Source organism: Mauremys reevesii, linkage group 3, assembly GCF_016161935.1.
Source record: "Mauremys reevesii isolate NIE-2019 linkage group 3, ASM1616193v1, whole genome shotgun sequence".
Classification (NCBI taxonomy): Eukaryota; Metazoa; Chordata; order Testudines; family Geoemydidae; genus Mauremys; species Mauremys reevesii.
The window spans coordinates 14,116,736-14,134,681 of NC_052625.1; the positions used below are offsets into that span (position 1 = coordinate 14,116,736).

Consider the following 17,946-nt stretch of genomic DNA (forward strand, 5'->3'; position numbering starts at 1 on the left):
CACACACACACACACACACACACACAAGATGCCATACTAGCTCTAAGAGGCTAATTAATTAAGATGACCTGTTATCAGCAGGAAAATAACTTTTGTAGTGATAATCAAGATGGCCAATTACAGACAGTTGACACAAGGTGTAAGGATAGTTATAATAAAGAAACAGATTCAAGTAGTGTAATGACTCAGCCATTGTCAGTCTCTATTCAAGCCAGAGTTAATGGTATCTAATTTGCAAATCAATTCAAGCTCAGCAGTTTCTCCTTGGAGTCTGTTTTTGAAGTATTTCTGTTGCAAAATTGCTACCTTCAGGTCTGTTACTGAGTGGCCAGAGAGGTTGAAGTGTTCTCCTACTGGTTTTTGAGTGTTATGATTCCTGATGTATACTGATCTTTTAACCAATACTCACTCTCTCCTTTTTAAATAAATTTTCGTTTAGTTAATAAGAATTAGCTGTAAGTGTGCATTTCGGTAAGATCCGAAATATTCATTAACTTGGGAGGTAATGTGTCTGATCCTTTGGAATTGGTAGAACTTTCTTATATGATGGATAAGATTTTCAGTAATCCTCATTATATTTGACTTGGGCGTCTGAGTGGAAGCCCAAGGCTGAGTTGCTATAAGGGAACTGTGTTTTGGCTTCTGCGCAACCAGTAAGGTATTGGAGAAGCTCTTTTGTGCTCGTTTGGTAAATCTAGAATATCCACCAGCTTTGGGGATTGTCTGCCCCATTCTTTGCAGTTTGCCCAAACTGAGTAACCTCTGTGCGGCCTCCCAGGACCCCAGTCACACCACCTCATTCATTTTATTTTACTTTACTTTTATATCTATAGATATATAAATAAATAAAGATTCTAGACCTTGTGGTTAGAGAGACAACTGTGGAAGTGTGACCCAAATGTGTCCTACCAGTTCAAAAGCCTAAAGACAAAGAAAAAGATCCCAAGATTTCTTATTTAAAATCTTCTGATTTTTAAAACAAATCTCATAATTTTGGGGGGCCTGACTCATGATATTTGAGCATTTGGGGTTGGCAATATTGGGACATAAGTCAATTTCACAAGCGTCATGACTATTGAGAGTCATTGCTAGAGGAATATATTACAATAGTTCTAGAGTAATAAGTATTACCCAACCAATTTAACATAATGGTGTCAACCCATTTGTAACGGATTTGCTAATCCAGCCAGGTAAGGAGGCGACACAAAGCTATAATCGCTTGAAAACATCCTTGCCAAGCTACTTCATCCTCAGCACACACAGAGCCCATCTCACAATGACGCATTATTGTTGAGAAATCTTTGAGTTCAGTTAGACAACACACCTGGAAGACAGACTATACACACTTAAATATGCAAATAAACCCCCCTACAATATTAAATCATTAACAAACAATTTTGTGTTGGTTAATAGTTTGCCTGACTTTAGTGTTAATGATTATTTATTCCCAAATAAACTTACGTTATAACTGGAGTTAAAGTTGAGTACATATCAGACACTTATGCTTAAAAACATTTCTCTTCAACACAAGCATAGCAAACCTAGGAAATCCAGCATTATGTTTAAACATAAAAGAAATCCAAACAGTATGAAAATACACAACTGAGGCACCCAAACTACCTTAACTTCACCCAGGAGGTGACACCATGGAATAACCAGACAATTATGATAGCACATAATGACTACAGTTCCAGATTAGAAGAAGCTGACTTTTAAAGACACAGATTGATTCTTTTATTGCTCATGGTCTCATGTCCATTTTACAGATTGAAACCAACATTCAGAGATGGTCTGCTCTACTGCTCACTGAAGTCAATAAGAGTCTTTCTGTTCACTTTAGTGGGTGCTAAATCACTCAGATTCTAAGTGATTTGTTCAAGGGCACACAGCAAGTCTGTGGCAGAGTCAAGAAAAGCACCAGAATCTGACTCCCAGCACTCTGCTTTAACCACATAGCCATTTTCCACACCTCTCTATTAATTTGTTTTAACACTACCTTCAAAAGTACTTCACCCATTGGGATGTGAGGGGCACTTTTTATACAAATGATACCCCCATCCATCTTCTCCACAAAATGGATATTTTTCTCCCTGGGGTTTCCAGTTACCTGTCCATTGCAGCATACTTTTTGGCTATGATTTTGATATATTCCTTAGTGCAAATTGGATGGCTTTGCTCTCTTTTTAGTTTTCACCTCTGCTTTGTCCATGAAATTGTCAATTCCCCAATGCAGCTCAATATTTTTCATTCGAGCCACTGTTTCTCTGTTTATTTTTATATTAAGCCACGAAAGATTGTAGTCTATTGATTTTGTCATGCAGGGGTTTTAATAACTTTTACTGTAATCTCTTGCTTTGGGCTTTGTAGAGGGGTAGACATTCTTGGGAGGCAAAACTGCCTTCTGTATGCTGCAGAGATAGGTGATGAAGAATTCATTTGATTGATTTTGTATTTACAGCAATCCAGACCTCGTTCTCAGAACAGTGAAAGTCAGATCTCACTGCTGATACAACACTAAATATTCTCCAATTTACAAACAATGAACAGTGTTCTCAGCTCCAGCGTGCCTAAGAAATTAGTCCTCTTCCTAGCTACCCTTATTTATTTAAAGAAGGAAATGCTATGCTGGTTTCCCATGGCCCAAATCTGAAAGTTCAGGACAGAAAAGTTTCTCTCACCATGGATGAACTAACATTCACAAGAAAATCATTTAACCTGAATGGAATAAGGGAAATGTGAGTTTTGATCAAAAGGGAAGTTTTTATTCTAATACACACAGGAAGACACATTAAAAAACCATGACTGTCCAAATCTGGCTAGGATACATTTATTCAAGCCTATGGGCTAATCTAATGAAAGACAGCCACAACTAAGGTGACCAGATGTTAAAGGGAAAATATCAGGACTGCGTGGGTTTTTTTTTTTTTTTTTTTTTTAACACTCACCCCCTCTGGGAGTTCGGCAGCAATTCGGCAGAGAGCCCTTCAGTCGCGGACAGTCTTCGGCGGTATTTCGGTGGCGGGTAATAAACCTTGCCACCAAAGACAGAAGCATCCGCCGTCAAAATACCGCCGAAGACCGTCCGCAACTGAAGGACTATCCACCGAATTGCCGCCAAAGACCAGGAAACAAAATATCGGGACAAATGGCATCCCAACCGTATTCTGGTCAGGAGGCAGGACAAACTCCTTAGAATCAGAACAGTCCCGATTTTATCGGGACGTTTGGTCACCCTAGCCACAACCACCATTTCTAAGAATCTGGTGGTGGTAGATCCCGGGCTGACATAGGCTGTTTAACAGCTTTGTTTAAGACACCTCGCAAGACATTCTGCATTAAGGGTGATGTCACATCATGGTCAGAAGACAAAGTGGACATCTCCATTTTGCCTTCATTTCCTGCTTCATTTCTCTGGACTGGATTTCTAACAAAGAAACTTCGAACAAGGACTGATGACCCTCAACCTGTTTGGGTAATTTCCAGAAAAGCTTTTGCAAGCTTGCTGTTTATTCCATCATTGTTATGATCTTGATCCATGAACTCTGAAAAATCATCTGTATGTACATGACCTATTAACTTTTCATCTTCTTTTCTTTTATTATTAACTTTAGTTACTAAAGGATTAGCATCAGTGTGATTACTGGGTAAGATCTGAGTTATATATTGACCTTGCTAAGTGATCTCTTGTGACTGGAAAGGCCCTATATCTGATGAAATTGGTTTTCAATAACCACTCATCATAAAGTCCAGTGTCCGGCTGGTGAGCCAAGGGCTGGAATGCCTAAGGAGACTGTGTGTTTGACTTCTTGTTAAGCAGTGTCGTGACACAGAAGTTTACTTTTATTACTGACTTGGTACAGTCTAGTGATAGAATAAGCATAAGCACCAGTTATGAGTCTGTCTTATTTCATAGAATCATAGAATATCAGGGTTGGAAGGGACCTCAGGAGGTATCTAGTCCAACCCCCTGCTCAAAGCAGGACCAATCCCCAATTAAATCAGACCAGCCAGGGCTCTGTCAAGCCTGACCTTAAAAACTTCTAAGGAAGGAGATTCCACCACCTCCCTAGGTAACCCATTCCAGTGCTTCACCACCCTCCTAGTGAAAAAGTTTTTCCTAATATCCAACCTAAACCTCCCCCGCTGCAACTTGAGACCATTACTCCTTGTTCTGTCATCTGCCACCACTGAGAACAGCCGAGCTCCATCCTCTTTGGAATCCCCTTTCAGGTAGTTGAAAGCAGCTATCAAATCCCCCCTCATTCTTCTCTTCTGCAGACTAAACAATCCCAGTTCCCTCAGCTTCTCCTCATAAGTCATGTGATCTAGTCCCCTAAAGAGGAGAGGCAGTCAACAGTCTGTCCTGAATTTGGTATCCTTAGTTGTGACCCACTGAGGCTTGGTGACACCGTCATAAATCTTGCATTGAACAGTATGAAGCAACAAACAAATATGAACAGGATTTTACAGATTATTCATGGTGAGCAATGCTCCTGTTTGTATATATTTTCAGACTGATGGGCTCAACAAAGTGGTATCAAATTTCTTTTATGTAATCTATAGCAGAAAAAAAGCCAATACAGTGTGGAGCCATTACAGGCCTATTTATTTAGCTGCTTTGGTAACTCATAGCAAACTAAAAGATGACGTGAGAGGAGCACCTAAACTAGAGTTGCGTACATTTTTTTTTTTTTTTTTTTTTTTTTTTTTTTTTTTTAGAGTAAATAGCATTGCTTTGGTTGGAAAAAAAAAGTAAAAATGTTTAGTTTAATCTTTTGTTCGAAAACTGTGTTTTGAAATCTGCCTAATTTAAAAAAAAAATCAGGGCAAAAAAGCCACCCCAAAATGACTGATTTAAAATGAAAAAATTAAAAAAAGCCCCTGAAAAATCAGTTACTTGCTCAGTTCTAATACACACTATTCTATGAGTACAAGAAAAAGGACAGTTATTTGCCTGTAGAATTCTCATAATTAAGGTGTTTGGGTAGGAAAAGTGTATGTGATTATTTTTTTTTACACAAAAGCATTCCCCATTAATACTTGAATGAGATATGAATATAAATGGAAAAATGGAAAATTATATATACTGTAATTATTGTAATTTGTGCTGAACAAAAGAGATGACTAATATTCTTTTATAAAAGTATTGTAATGTTTATAGACAGATATGCATTTTTAATATTACTGTTTTATTAGTTTGCTTTCAATATTTATGGAAAGTGGCATCACTAAGACTAGCAAAGGGCTAAACAGGAAAATAAAAAATTAAGCAGTAAATATGCCCAATGACTTGTGATGGGATGTTAGATGGGGTGGGATCTGAGTTACTACAGAGAATTCTTTCCTGGGTGTCTGGCTGGTGAGTCTTGCCCACATGCTCAGGGTTTAGCTGATCATCATATTTGGGGTTTGGGGTTCCTCCAGGGCAGATTGGCAGAAGCCCTGTGGTGTTTTCGCCTTCCTCTGCAGCATGGGGCACAGGTAACTTGCTGGAAGATTCTCTGCACCTTGAAGTCTTTAAACCATGATTTGAGGACTTCAATAACTTAGACACAGGTTTGACACAGGAGTGGGTGGCTGAGATTCTGTGGCCTGCATTGTGCAGGAGGTCAGACTAGATGATCATAACGGTCCCTTCTGACCTTAAAGTCTATGATTCTTTTATGGACTATATTTCATATACCATCTTCTTAATGCTTTTCTTTGTTTGACATAATTACACTGCCAAAGGGCATCTTTATATGTATTATAATGCTTGCTGGTCACAAGCATTATAGTTAATGCTGCAAACAGTTTCCATTCTAACCTTGTGTTCTCACACTCCATTTTCTGTAACATTCACCTTTTGGACTGCAATTTTCCATTCTCTGCCATTCCATTCTCTGCCTTTAGGTGAATATAATTTCCTGTATATATAATTTGGGAAACTGAACAAAATCCTTTCATTTCTGAGTCACAGGGCAATGACATAAAAACACACATTTTCAATAGCTAAAAAAATCTAAATTCACTGTTCATATTAGGGAGCATTTTTTAAGTATCAATTAAAATCAATATGTTAGAGTTTATTTTGATTGCCACTGGGTAAAATTTTCAAAACTAGCAATGGGATTAGGATCTTCAATCACTTAGGTGTTTTTGAAAATGTTATCGAAACATTGATAATTGCCAGGCAGTTAGTTGCCTTTAAAATGATCTATAGTAAGAATCCATATGAGGATAAAAACTTGTCTTCACAAAACAGTAGTATGGAATTATGTACTATGCTGGTTTAATTGATAAATTGTATTAACTAATTTAATTCTTGTTCATATATCTTTAATTTACTTTTTGTAACTTTCTTTAGTTCACCATTGAATTTTGGTTTGATTAATAAAACTTATAAAACCTGATCAAGTCTGAAATTTATTGGATAAGGCCCCAATCCTACACTGAATTCATTGCAGGATCAGAGCTTTCACCTTAGTAACACATTTCAAACAAAATCATTGGAAATAATTAATATTTAATTTAAGTAATTTAAGCATCGTGTTTTACACCTCTTTTATACAAAACAGTAAAATAATCCAAAATTCGTGAACATAAAACGCACATGCTCCATATGTCTGCACAGTAAGTATGCATTTACTGATGCCAATAATTTACACCCTACAAGGGCAAAACCGGCAGAGCTTCAGTCTCAATAGCTCTGAAGCAAGGAGCTTTCAAGTTGTGCTGGCACAGCAGTTTATAAAATCCAGAAGCTCAATAGCTGCATGGCAATGGGCTTAAAAGCTCTGTAAACTAAGTAGCACAAGGTTATTTCTCTCCTCACCCTTTTTCTGCTAAAATAATCCCAGGAGATTAAATACAAAAAGCTGTGTTAATGAAACTACAGCTGCACAGTTAAAAATTGGAAAGTCAGGAAATGGAATATTTAAGGTTCCAAAAGCAATGGGGGCAAAAGGATTCTGAAGAACCCAGAAGAGTTGAAATAGGTATTTAATTTTTTCCCCATACAAAAGCTAAATTGATCGGCCTAGTCTCCCCCCCCAGCCCCAAACAATGGGAAAGTAAAGGGCCTGGAGAAGGATGGGGCCAGCCTCCAACTTCTTGACCACGTGCTCACATTACCCCCACTACCAACGTGTGTGTGCCCCCGCTGCCCCCCAGTGTCGCATCCCTTGCTATTTGGTCAAGATCACTGTGATGGGGTGTTTCCCCCAGACAGGGCCTGGAAGAGCTAAGATGGCTAACTGCCCAGGCTGCACCTGGAGAAGGAGACAGGAAGCAGGGGATTAAGTAGAACAGGTTCAGCTGAGTAGGAACAGGCAGGGCCTATATAAGCCAGAAAGCTAGCAACAGAAGGGGCTGGAGGGAAGGAGTCTTCAGCCGCTCCCTGGAAGAAGGGAGGGGTATCTGGCGCTACAGGCAGGTAGTCCACAGTTACTCCCTGGGAGGAGGGAGTGTGGCTTGGCAAGCCCAGAGAAGGAGGAGAGCCAGAGAGGAAGGCAAGGTTCAGGGGAAAGAGCAGAGAGGTATGGAGTAGGTCAAACATTGACTATCAATGAGAGGGCCCCTGGGACCTAGAGAAGAGGATGGAGCTGGGTCCCCCTACCAGCCGCTGACAGATTGTCACTGGCAAGTAAGTGAGCAGGAAGACTTCCTAAGCCCGCTTACCAAGAAGGACTATGATACCCTGGAAGGGGGGGAACATATATGGTGACCTGGCTGGAGGGTCGAGTCATGAAGAGGAGTGAGAGGGATCCACAGGGCGAGGGGATGATGGAAGAGATGCAGGGGAGGGCATAACATCTGGCTGGAGCTAATCCCCAGGATGACCAGCAGGAAGTGCCACCAGCAGTGAATGACAATCAACATAAGTGTACACGGCCCTATACAACAGAAGAGAGTCCCTGCCCTGGTGAACTAACAATGTCAGCTAACAAAAGGAGAGGACACAATTAGCGCTCAGGAAGATGAAGATGAAAACAATAAGATCACACTGTTTAAGTGAGTCGTTCATGCATCTTCAGGCATATTTATTGTATTTTAATATCATTAATATGATAATTTATATACCTCCCTGAAGAAGTTTTGAGAAGGGCCTTACAACCCACTTCAAGGATACTTAGGAAGAAAAACATTTTTATAAGTTAATATCAAAGGCTTAAATAAAGCTAGGTGTTTATGTATCATGTGTGGTTCAAACAAAAGGGGGGCTTCACAGTACACAAAATGTTTCAGGTGAACAACTTATGGGAATAGTAATTTCGCAGTGTGTAGATTCTCAATTTAATATGAATAAAATCATTTGGCAGTTTATATCCCGGCACGCCAAGGAAAAAAAAAGTTCTCCATCTGTGCATCAGTACCTCTGAGCTCTTTCAGAAATATTTTCCGCTCTGAGTCAGAAATAATTCGTATAATCATAGCAAACAAGTAGAGAAAGGCCTATTAACAACCACAGTTGGCAATAACCGTAGGTCCTGTCAAACAATAACACGATAATCTGCCAGACAAAGGCTTCTGATAAGTGGAGGTCATTGACCTCAGAAATGAAGAGGTGGTATACCAGGAACATACAACTATTATTCACACTACTGAAAGAGTCTTTCCTCTAGAAGGCTAGATTGATAAAACATTGACAATACCATTATTGCAGAAACACTTTCCTGGAGGTTATAAAATGCAACCTTTATTGTTTGAGACATAATGCAATTTGAAATTTCATAGCCTCTATGAGTATCACTGCAAGAATGGTGCCCAATTCCAATAACTCAGGGTTCAGTAGACTTATTCATGGAAGGTTCTCTGACTGTGTAGTACATCCCAGCCAATTCATGCGCTTGGATGGAAGAAAGGGGTCACATGCTACTCAGGTCTCTCCTGAAGGCACAAGTTTACGCTATGCAGGTTGAAGGAGCAGAGTGGATATTCTATAGCCAAATCAGTTATGCAAAAGTATAAAAACAGGCTGGGTGGGGAGGAAGGTGCAGAGGGGAAGGGTTAGCTTAATCACTGCACAAAATGCTTTGAAAATAAATATAGGAAACAGTCATGTTAAGTGCATGCACGTGCTCAGCACTGCACATTAGAAGATGAAACTATAAAAATATTGTAGGGAATAGACAGTTCCCAACTTCTAACTGAAGAAACAACATGGGAACCATATAAATATAAAATTGATTTGTCTTTTATAATTTTATTTTTTTACATGCACCAAGGTAAAAGTGAGTAGCTTCAGTAGTGGAGTGCTCCTGCCTGCATGCCTCATGTCCTTTTATTTTAATTAGAAAGGTATTTAATATTTTTAGTGGATCCTGCATATTTTTAAAGACACACACTAGTAAGAATAAGAAATCCTTCAATTCAACCACCTAGTGCTTCTCTGAATAATATTTAGAGGAACAATGAGCAAAAAAAGTCCCAGAGGAAGATTGACAGTGGTCTGGTCTTCACTTCAGGAAGATCAACGCTGCTGCAATCAATGCAGCAGTGGTCGATTTAGTGGGTCTAGTGAAGACCCGCTAAATTGACTGCAGAGCACGCTCTGGTCAACTCTGGTACTCCAGCTCCCCGAGAAGATTAAGGTAAGTCGATCAGAGAGTATCTCCCGTCGATGCAGTGCAGTGAAGACACTGGGGTAAGTCGACCTAAGCTACATCAACTCCAGCTTCGTTATGCATGTAGCTGCAATAGCATAACTTAGGTTGTCTAACCCTGGTAGTGAAAATAAGCCCAGTGTCCTCCTTGAGCGAAGGCTACATTGATAACCATAGGCCAGATGATGCCAGTACATAGGGACATAAGAGGGAGAAAAGACCCCCACCTGGATGCTGATGAATGGACACCCAGACCTTAGGTTCAGGCACAAGAGAGAAATAGGGACTTACTACTTGTCCTTCTGTATTCACATCCCACCCACCTGTTTTTGGGCACCAGACACGGAGTAACCCCAATGAGACTGTCAGTTTCGCCATAAAAGGGTGATTGCTACACTGGTAATCTGCCTATCTGAAGCAAGGTGGGGAGCAGGGAACAAATCTTTTCCTGCACTACCCATTACTTGGGGAAAATTGTCAAACCATGATATAGCACTAGATAAAAAGGGCTGCTTTAAAAAAAGAAAAAGAATTCAGCTCTAAAAGTTCTTGCTTCTCAACTAAGGTACCTGCTTGTCAGGCTTCTTCACTGAAAGACAAACAACAAAAACACTTTAATTACAACTGCTACTATATCTGAAAGGCAAGTATTGTCTGGATTAAAATTCCAAAGGTAATTAAAGAATCAATGTAAGAAAAAATCCTGTAACTGTCTACGACTATTGCGCACACTTAATACAATACACCTAGTTAACACCAAAGTACAGTATTGCCTGTAGCACTTAAAAATCTCACACTGGTGCATGCCACTTTGGTCTTTTAAAATTTCCATGCAACACATTTCAATTAGATAAATTCAATTAGTTATCAAAATCTATTTATTAATCTATTTTGAAATGTGCTGCTAAGTAAAATAATTTACTGCATATTTTGAGACAGTAGGACACTAAGCAGTTAATCTTTCTGAAATGTTAGACATTCTACCTTTCCAATAAATCAGTTTTTCAATACATTTCTTTTGGGAATGCACTGGCAGTAAAACAAACTGCAAGATCGGCAAATTATTAAAATACTGATGTAGTAATTCAAGTGAAGCAACTAATGAGTTGTAAAGTTCACTTCCAAAAGCAGGGCACTGTATACATTAAACATGTATACAATATTTTCTGTTTATAATAAATAATTTAGAGTTGGAAGGTGAATTACATGAAATAATTCAACTCAAATAGATTTTTATGCAGCTGCTTTTCGGAACTGAATTTATTTGGAATAATTCATGGATGCAACTTTTCCAAATTTTATATTTATGCACTTGTTTAATAATTCAGTGACAACTTATGTCATGGAGGGATCAGTAGAAATGTCTGGGTGATTTTCAATGAGTTAAACAGAGATAGCTCCTTTTACATGTTGCAAATTACATTTTAAAATAGCACAACTCAAAAGGTATTTTAAATAAAGGTAAAATATTGGAGGCTCTACAGAACTTACCTATTTAATATAAGCATTGCTATTCCTGAAAAAAATGAAACAAAACGAAAACCAAAAAAAAACCCAAAAACCCACGCTCCACCCTGGTTGCCCCATGTTCATTATGATTTGGTAACCAGATTTATTTTCTCTTCTCCTTCTCCCCCGCCCCACTTCCTTAAATAAGCATGTTTCACAAAAGAGACACAACACAGTTTGTGGACATGTTGATAACTAGAAATCAAGTGTAGATGTTAACACCTCTTTTGCCCACAAATTGATCACTTATTATTTGTAGTGCTGAAAGTTGCAAGATAGAATTGGGTCCCCACTGTGTCAGGTGCTGTAAAAAAAACAAACCAAACCAAAAACCACACACACAAGACTACATGGTCGCTGCCCCAAGGTATGTTAACATCTAAAAATTATCTATGGCTATATACAAATGGAAACAACCTGTCACCTTGGTAACTAAATAAGTACTAAAAAGTTCAGAGTGATAAAAGTTATAGTGTCATTGTTTAGAAATAAATGGGATTATACAATCTCTCTTAAATATAATGTATTTTAAACCAAAAATTACTACTATGCTGTTTTAAGAAAGTATCTCATATTTTAAGAAAATATCATGTGCCATGAGATATGGCAATGATTAATATACTGTGGCTGTTAGTGAAAATAGTTAAGAAGGGAACAAGTAAAACATGTACACCTCTACCCCGATAGAATGCGACCCGATATAACACGAATTCTGATATAATGCAGTAGAGCAGCGGGGAGCCCCGGGCCCTTTAAGGCGCCACTCGAGCCCCGCTGCTTTACCGTGTTATATCTGAATTTGTGTGGAGCTCTGGGCCCTTTAAATCACCGTCCGAGCCCCGCTGCCAGAGCTCCGGTGGTGATTTAAAGGGCCCGGGGCTCCCCGCAGCGGCTGGAGCACCGGGCCCTTTAAATCACCGCCAGGGAAGCCATACTGGATCAAACCCAATATAATGCTGTCTCACCTATAAAGCAGTGAGATTTTTTGGCTCCTGAGGACCGCGTTATATCGGGGTAGAGGTGTATATCAGTTTCTAGTATCTTCATTATCATCCACATTGCTAAACAAGTATTTTATTATTAAAACAACCTTAGACCAGTCACAAAAATTTTACTAGCCATGTATATCAAAATGGATATTCTCCAGAGGAGAAGCGATAACTATTTACATGTAATTATTGTTCTTTGAAGAGATATAGATGTACTACAGCTGAATACTGATAGGAAACTAGCTCAATACTGGTAGGAAACTCAAAAAGCTTAAAGTTCTAAGCAGCAAGCTCCAGCAGGGGGCATCACTTGCCAACCCTGTCGTGGAGTTGCAATGACACCTAGAGCTTCCAATTATCACTGCATTTGAAGCAAAAAGTGGAAATTTGTGAAATTTGGAAAAATAATGAAGGATTTTAGAACGTTCCACTTTGAGGGCAGGTAAGTGGGTGGTCAATCTGATTATATCTCATCAGATAACGTTAACTACATTATCTCTTATCCAATAAATGTTATAATAGATTCCTACTCTAAGTGTCATCTTTCAACAATATGTAAGTACACCACCCAAAGATACTGCAACAGACAGTAAAAGACACACTGCAAGGAAAAACATATGTTAAATTCAATTTAAAATATAGGGGAGAGAGGGAGCTAAGGTATCTTAAAAATATGTACAGCAAAATTAGGAGGTAGCAAGAGAAATAAGTTCTGTAACACCAGCAAGCCTGACGTTGATTTTTGCTTAGGCAGCGATCAATCAATAATGCTTCATGAGATGTGCAGCTCAAAAAGGAGGTCTTATCTCATTCAGAAAGGTCACAGTAATACTCCATGTCACAAGGGGCTTTTTAGCAGGTGTTTTCAGAGCAACAGGCTCTTCCTGAATCTGATCATAATACATTGCAGAGAAGATAGTCTCCCTTCAACAGCTATGGAATGTAATGTCAGGGAAGATGTCTGTAACCCAGACTCAGATGATAACTATTCAAGCATGGGGTGTGTCTTTGGAGGAAGGCAGGAGGTGCATGGAGTTGGTTCTGCATAGGTAGATCTTTTGAGCAGCTAAGAGGATTTAAAACACCAAACCTTGCACCTCCACTCTCTCATGAGCTATGCCAGAATAATGGGATTTAGATGGGGGATCTGGTTTGGTGAGGGGAGATACGACAAGACTCAGTCTAATGGAACCTGTCACTGCTATCAATAACAGGGCTGACAATCGCATTTGTATCAGGCAACAGGATGTCGTTAGATTGTCCAAACAGCTTCCTCACCTGAGTTTGTTCAGAACCTTTGCTACTAGAAATACCAAAGAAAGTCATATGTAAACTTTCATAATCTATTTTTAATAAGCATCCATCTTTAATCAAGTCTTTATATAGTGATTTGCACTCTGGCATTCACAGGAACGGTAAATCTCATCTACTATCCCCCTGATCAAAAGATCAACAATTGTGTCTCTCAGAAGAGCTTATCTGTGATAGTGTTGTGTTTTCCTGCCAGGTAAAAGGCAGCCAGAAATAACTTTGACGCAGACTATAACACTAATATCCTATGAAGTTGGATTCTGTGAGGCTATGGTGTATAAACTCTGGGACCTATCACATCAAACCTACACTCACACAGACATGGCTGACATTGGAGTCAAGGCATAAAATCAGGTATCTGACTTGAGAGTAGAGTGGTTTGGAAAATTTTGGATGAAATTTTTTTCAGTTGGAAAATTCTGATTTGTCAAAAGTGACATTTCTAAACTTTTCAAGCTCAAGAAAATTTCATTTAGAAATTGAAAAATAGCATTTTGATAAGGTTAAACGGGAACGTTTTGACTTTCTGTTTTGAAATGAATTTTAATTTCAATTATTTTAATTCTATATTATACAGTGTAGTATAAAATAAGTCAAAATTAGAAACAGTGTTGGTTTTTAGAAATTACATTTTTGGGAAATTTCAAATAGGTGGGGGAGGAACAATTTTTTTTTTAATTATGGAAAATTTGTGTTTCTATCCAGGTCTATTTTAGACTTTCAGCCTCAGAGCTTTCCAAATTGCTTAGATTTTCCATTTATAGGAAACGCCAGGGGAGGGAAGGAGAACATCTCAGGGCCTGGCAAGCCCACAGTAATTTCTATTGTATGGTCCACTCTGAAATAAACCAGGCATGTTTGCTGTGATGTGCTTCACACAAAGATACTTCTTGACGCCGCTGGGATGCTTTTTCTATGACATCCAAGAAAGGGGCAAAAAAATTTTAAAAAAATCAAATGTTAAGGATGGAGACTAGAATGTTATTAATGCACACTGCGGTGAACTAAGGCGTGGTGAGACATTACTCTCAACAAAGGCTCAGTACTCAAAACCTCTGAGGTGTCCAGAAGGAACAATCTTATATTTTATAGCAACCTGCAAGGAACTATTATAAAAGGATAACTAAGGAACATAAGCAGTTGTCAAGATGACTCAATGAGACAACAAGTATGTTGCAGTCAATTGCAGAGTAGAGCACAGCAACTGCAGGGACCAACTCCAGTCAGCCCTAAGAAAGGAATTAATGATTAGAGGCAACATGGTTTGTTGACAATGCAATGATTATCTTGCTGACCCAGTGACTCTGGAACTTCAAACTACTACAGGGGCCTGCGAGTCTTATACAAGGAGCACAGATCTGAGAATAAGGATCTTAGACAGCATGTATCTTTTGAAAGCATCTTTCTTTTCAAGCCTCACTCCCACTCCATCCCTCAAAAGAAGTTTCCCCATGACTTACCTCTGGGTATTTTAACTTTAACGTTTTATGCATTTCTCGAAAACGACTATACCGCCTGAATACTGTCCAGGTCTCATCCAGGACTGTTATCTGTTCACCAGAAAACAAACAAAAAACAGTTTGTCATTAAAAAGAACGCAGCAAAGTTGCTATATAAAGCAGGCAACATTAGTTCCCATATGTAACACTACATATTTTGATAAGTTTACTTAATTTTTCAGTTGCAACAGTCGTAAAATGTATCGAGGGGGAAAGCACAACTGGCTTTTGACAAAATTAGTTGCTTGATTTCACAGACAAGAAATCTTTAGTCATATTTATTCAGTAACAGAGACTGAACACTTTTACTGCATATTCCAGAGTGGCTTCACAAATCTGTATGCATGTAAAAATAAATGTGCATTGTGTAACATAGGAACTAGAAAAAATAAGGGTATGTAACAAACTTATCTCAAGATATTCAGTTATGTTTTTAACATAGTTAAGAATGGGAGTTTTCTACTGCTTCAAGTCTTTAATAAGCAAATTCATTACCATTCCCTTGTTTGAACGTTGTTGTTTTTTTATAAAAATCCATCTTTCATGTCACAAATATGATCAAATGCTACTTAAACATAATCAACATTTCTGCATGATACATTGCATTTCCTTATAAACAATTCATACCCAATTGCATCTTGCAATATTTTTAAATAAATGTCTCAAGGATTTAAGAATCACCTGAATGCACTTACAGTACATATTTATTTCAAACTGTTAACAGTGAATGAAGATTCAACAAACAGTTTGATATACTGAGGATACTGAGGCATTTTAACCTTTTAGACAAAATGATTTACAATTTACCTAGATGATAACATCACTAAGAATCTAAGGAAATGTTAGACTATAATAGGATGTCATTCACAAGGCAAAAATGATACATGGGGTAGTAATTAACTAATGTTTGAGCAACTATAATGTTCAGGTCATTTCATTGTTTGTTTTAATTATATATTTCAGGGATTATAAATGAGCGGTAAAATTTCACTCTGGGCTGACATTTTTAAGCTTACAAGATCTCAGTTCAGAAATGAGTTTTACCCTAAGTTTCAGTGGGAGGGGAGAAAAAAAAAAAGTCTTAGCAGGCTCAAAACATTCACGGCCCTCTGGACCACATACCTGTGGAAGATCACTGATGTCAGTGTGTCAAAAATGCCTGTCAACATATCTTGCTCTGCATATGAGAACTGCATAAATTCCAGGGAAGCAAAGAATTACTCAAATCAAACTGCCTCAAGATGACTCCAAATCCCAATTATTATTTTGCATCTCCATCCTGTGAAACTTTCCAAAGCTCAATGACTATTATCTACCTTGCTTGATGCTAGACTGGGTTGAGATAAGTAGAAGGCAGTATTGAGAAGCTATGTTCCAAGGTTGTTTTTAAAATGAAGGCGTTACCTCCAACGGTCCTTTGGTGGGTAGGGGCAGGGGGTTGCTCTAAGTCATATGGTCCCTTTCTCTGGTGTTAATCCAGCAGCCAGAGAAAGTAAAAAACTTCAGACCATTGCTATTTTAAAATCCTTCCTTGGTTAGCTGGTGTTCTGCCGCCCAGGCAATGATACTTTCTTCACACCCTCAACGCTGAGATTCTAAGTGGCTCAATTTCAATGTTTGGCAAGATCCTAATATTCCCAAAAGCTCCATAATCCTAGTGGATGTTAGGACAGGACAGACACAGACTACACGCTGAAGAGAGGGTGGTTGTGCAGAACCTAATGTAACTTTCTATAGCCACTACAGAGGGCCTGTTCCAACCAATGTAGTCAAAAGAGTCTCTAGTGAGAGCACAGTTTCTGTGGCTACACAGCCAAGAAAATCTGCATAACTTCCCTAGAGCAGTAGCATGTAAAGTTAATTTGGGCTGGACTGGGCCAGTCATTTTTGTGCTGCTGCAGTTCGAAAAATCAAATTTTGTATCTGAAACATAGGGACTGTTAGTCCATACACAGAGGCTATGGGTAGAACTTTCAAAAGGCTGACCTGCAGAATGGGATTTAGTTCCTTTTAAATTTTATAGTATGTTCTGCCACAGTTTATTTTAAAACAATTTTATATTATCAGTGTTAGTATCTGTATATAGAGGATAGCACATAATGTATTTTTTCCATAACATTTTAAACACATTTTTAACATTGTGACACTCAGTGCAATACAAAATATGGATTTATGTGGAAAACAGACTGTAAGGGTTCCAAAAATAGCTGCTATCGGGATAAATATATTTTTGACTTTATTACAAAAACTAATAAATTAATATTGAATTGAGTAGTCTAAAACTGCAGTTTTATTTCTGATCTAGATTAAACAGGGTTATTTCCTACCTGAAAATTAGGTTTATGGAAAGAGAATATGACAATGTGGACTGCTGAACTTCTGCTTGGTGACAAAGGGTAAACAGTCTAATCAACATTTTATGTTGATTTCCTACAGAGGCACTCACAAGAAAACTGTAGTCATTGTCTTTTTTTTTTTTCCCCCAAAGACACAAAAACAACAGTGGAAAAAAAGTAATTAAAAATGTGCCCTATCCTGAAGCCAACAGAAAGGGAGATAAAAAGGTAGGAGAAAGTATAGCCTATTTAATTATTTTTGTGAAATAATAGTGCAGTTATGGTCACTGTGAAAATTAACAGCTCCTCAACTCACCAGATGTGCGCTTTGAAAATAACTTCTGCAAGCTCTATTTACAAAATTAAGTTATACTAATTTTACTTCTGTTAGCATAGCAGAACCAGATACAGCACTGCAGAACCAGATCAGTTATCGGTGAGTGAGCTGAATTCTTCTCTGGCTCATTTATCATCTGCAGGATTAAGTTTGATGCTATTTTACAGTACTTTTCCAGAGTATAATCACCCTTTAGGACTTTAAGTCTACATGCAGCATCAGCCAAGAGGTCCAAATGGTATAGTAAGTAAAGGAGTGTGAGGAAGTTCCAAATGGCTACTCTGCAGATCTTTTCCTTGGAGAAAGATTCCATCTCCACCAATGACATTAACTATGGCACTCATCAAATGGGACTTTAACATTGTGGGGACAGGTGACTTG

General features: G+C 38.4%; 1 protein-coding gene across 4 annotated transcripts in view; it reads right to left on the reverse strand.

The window, feature by feature from the left end:
• KIF16B (kinesin family member 16B) overlaps positions 1–17,946 on the reverse strand; it is a 202,057-nt gene that overhangs the window by 29,438 nt on the left and 154,673 nt on the right. For all 4 annotated transcript variants that reach the window (XM_039530469.1, XM_039530468.1, XM_039530470.1 and 1 more), the window contains one exon: positions 14,854–14,943. In XM_039530469.1, coding sequence (XP_039386403.1) covers positions 14,854–14,943 — 90 coding nt within the window. The remainder of the gene's footprint in view (positions 1–14,853; positions 14,944–17,946) is intronic.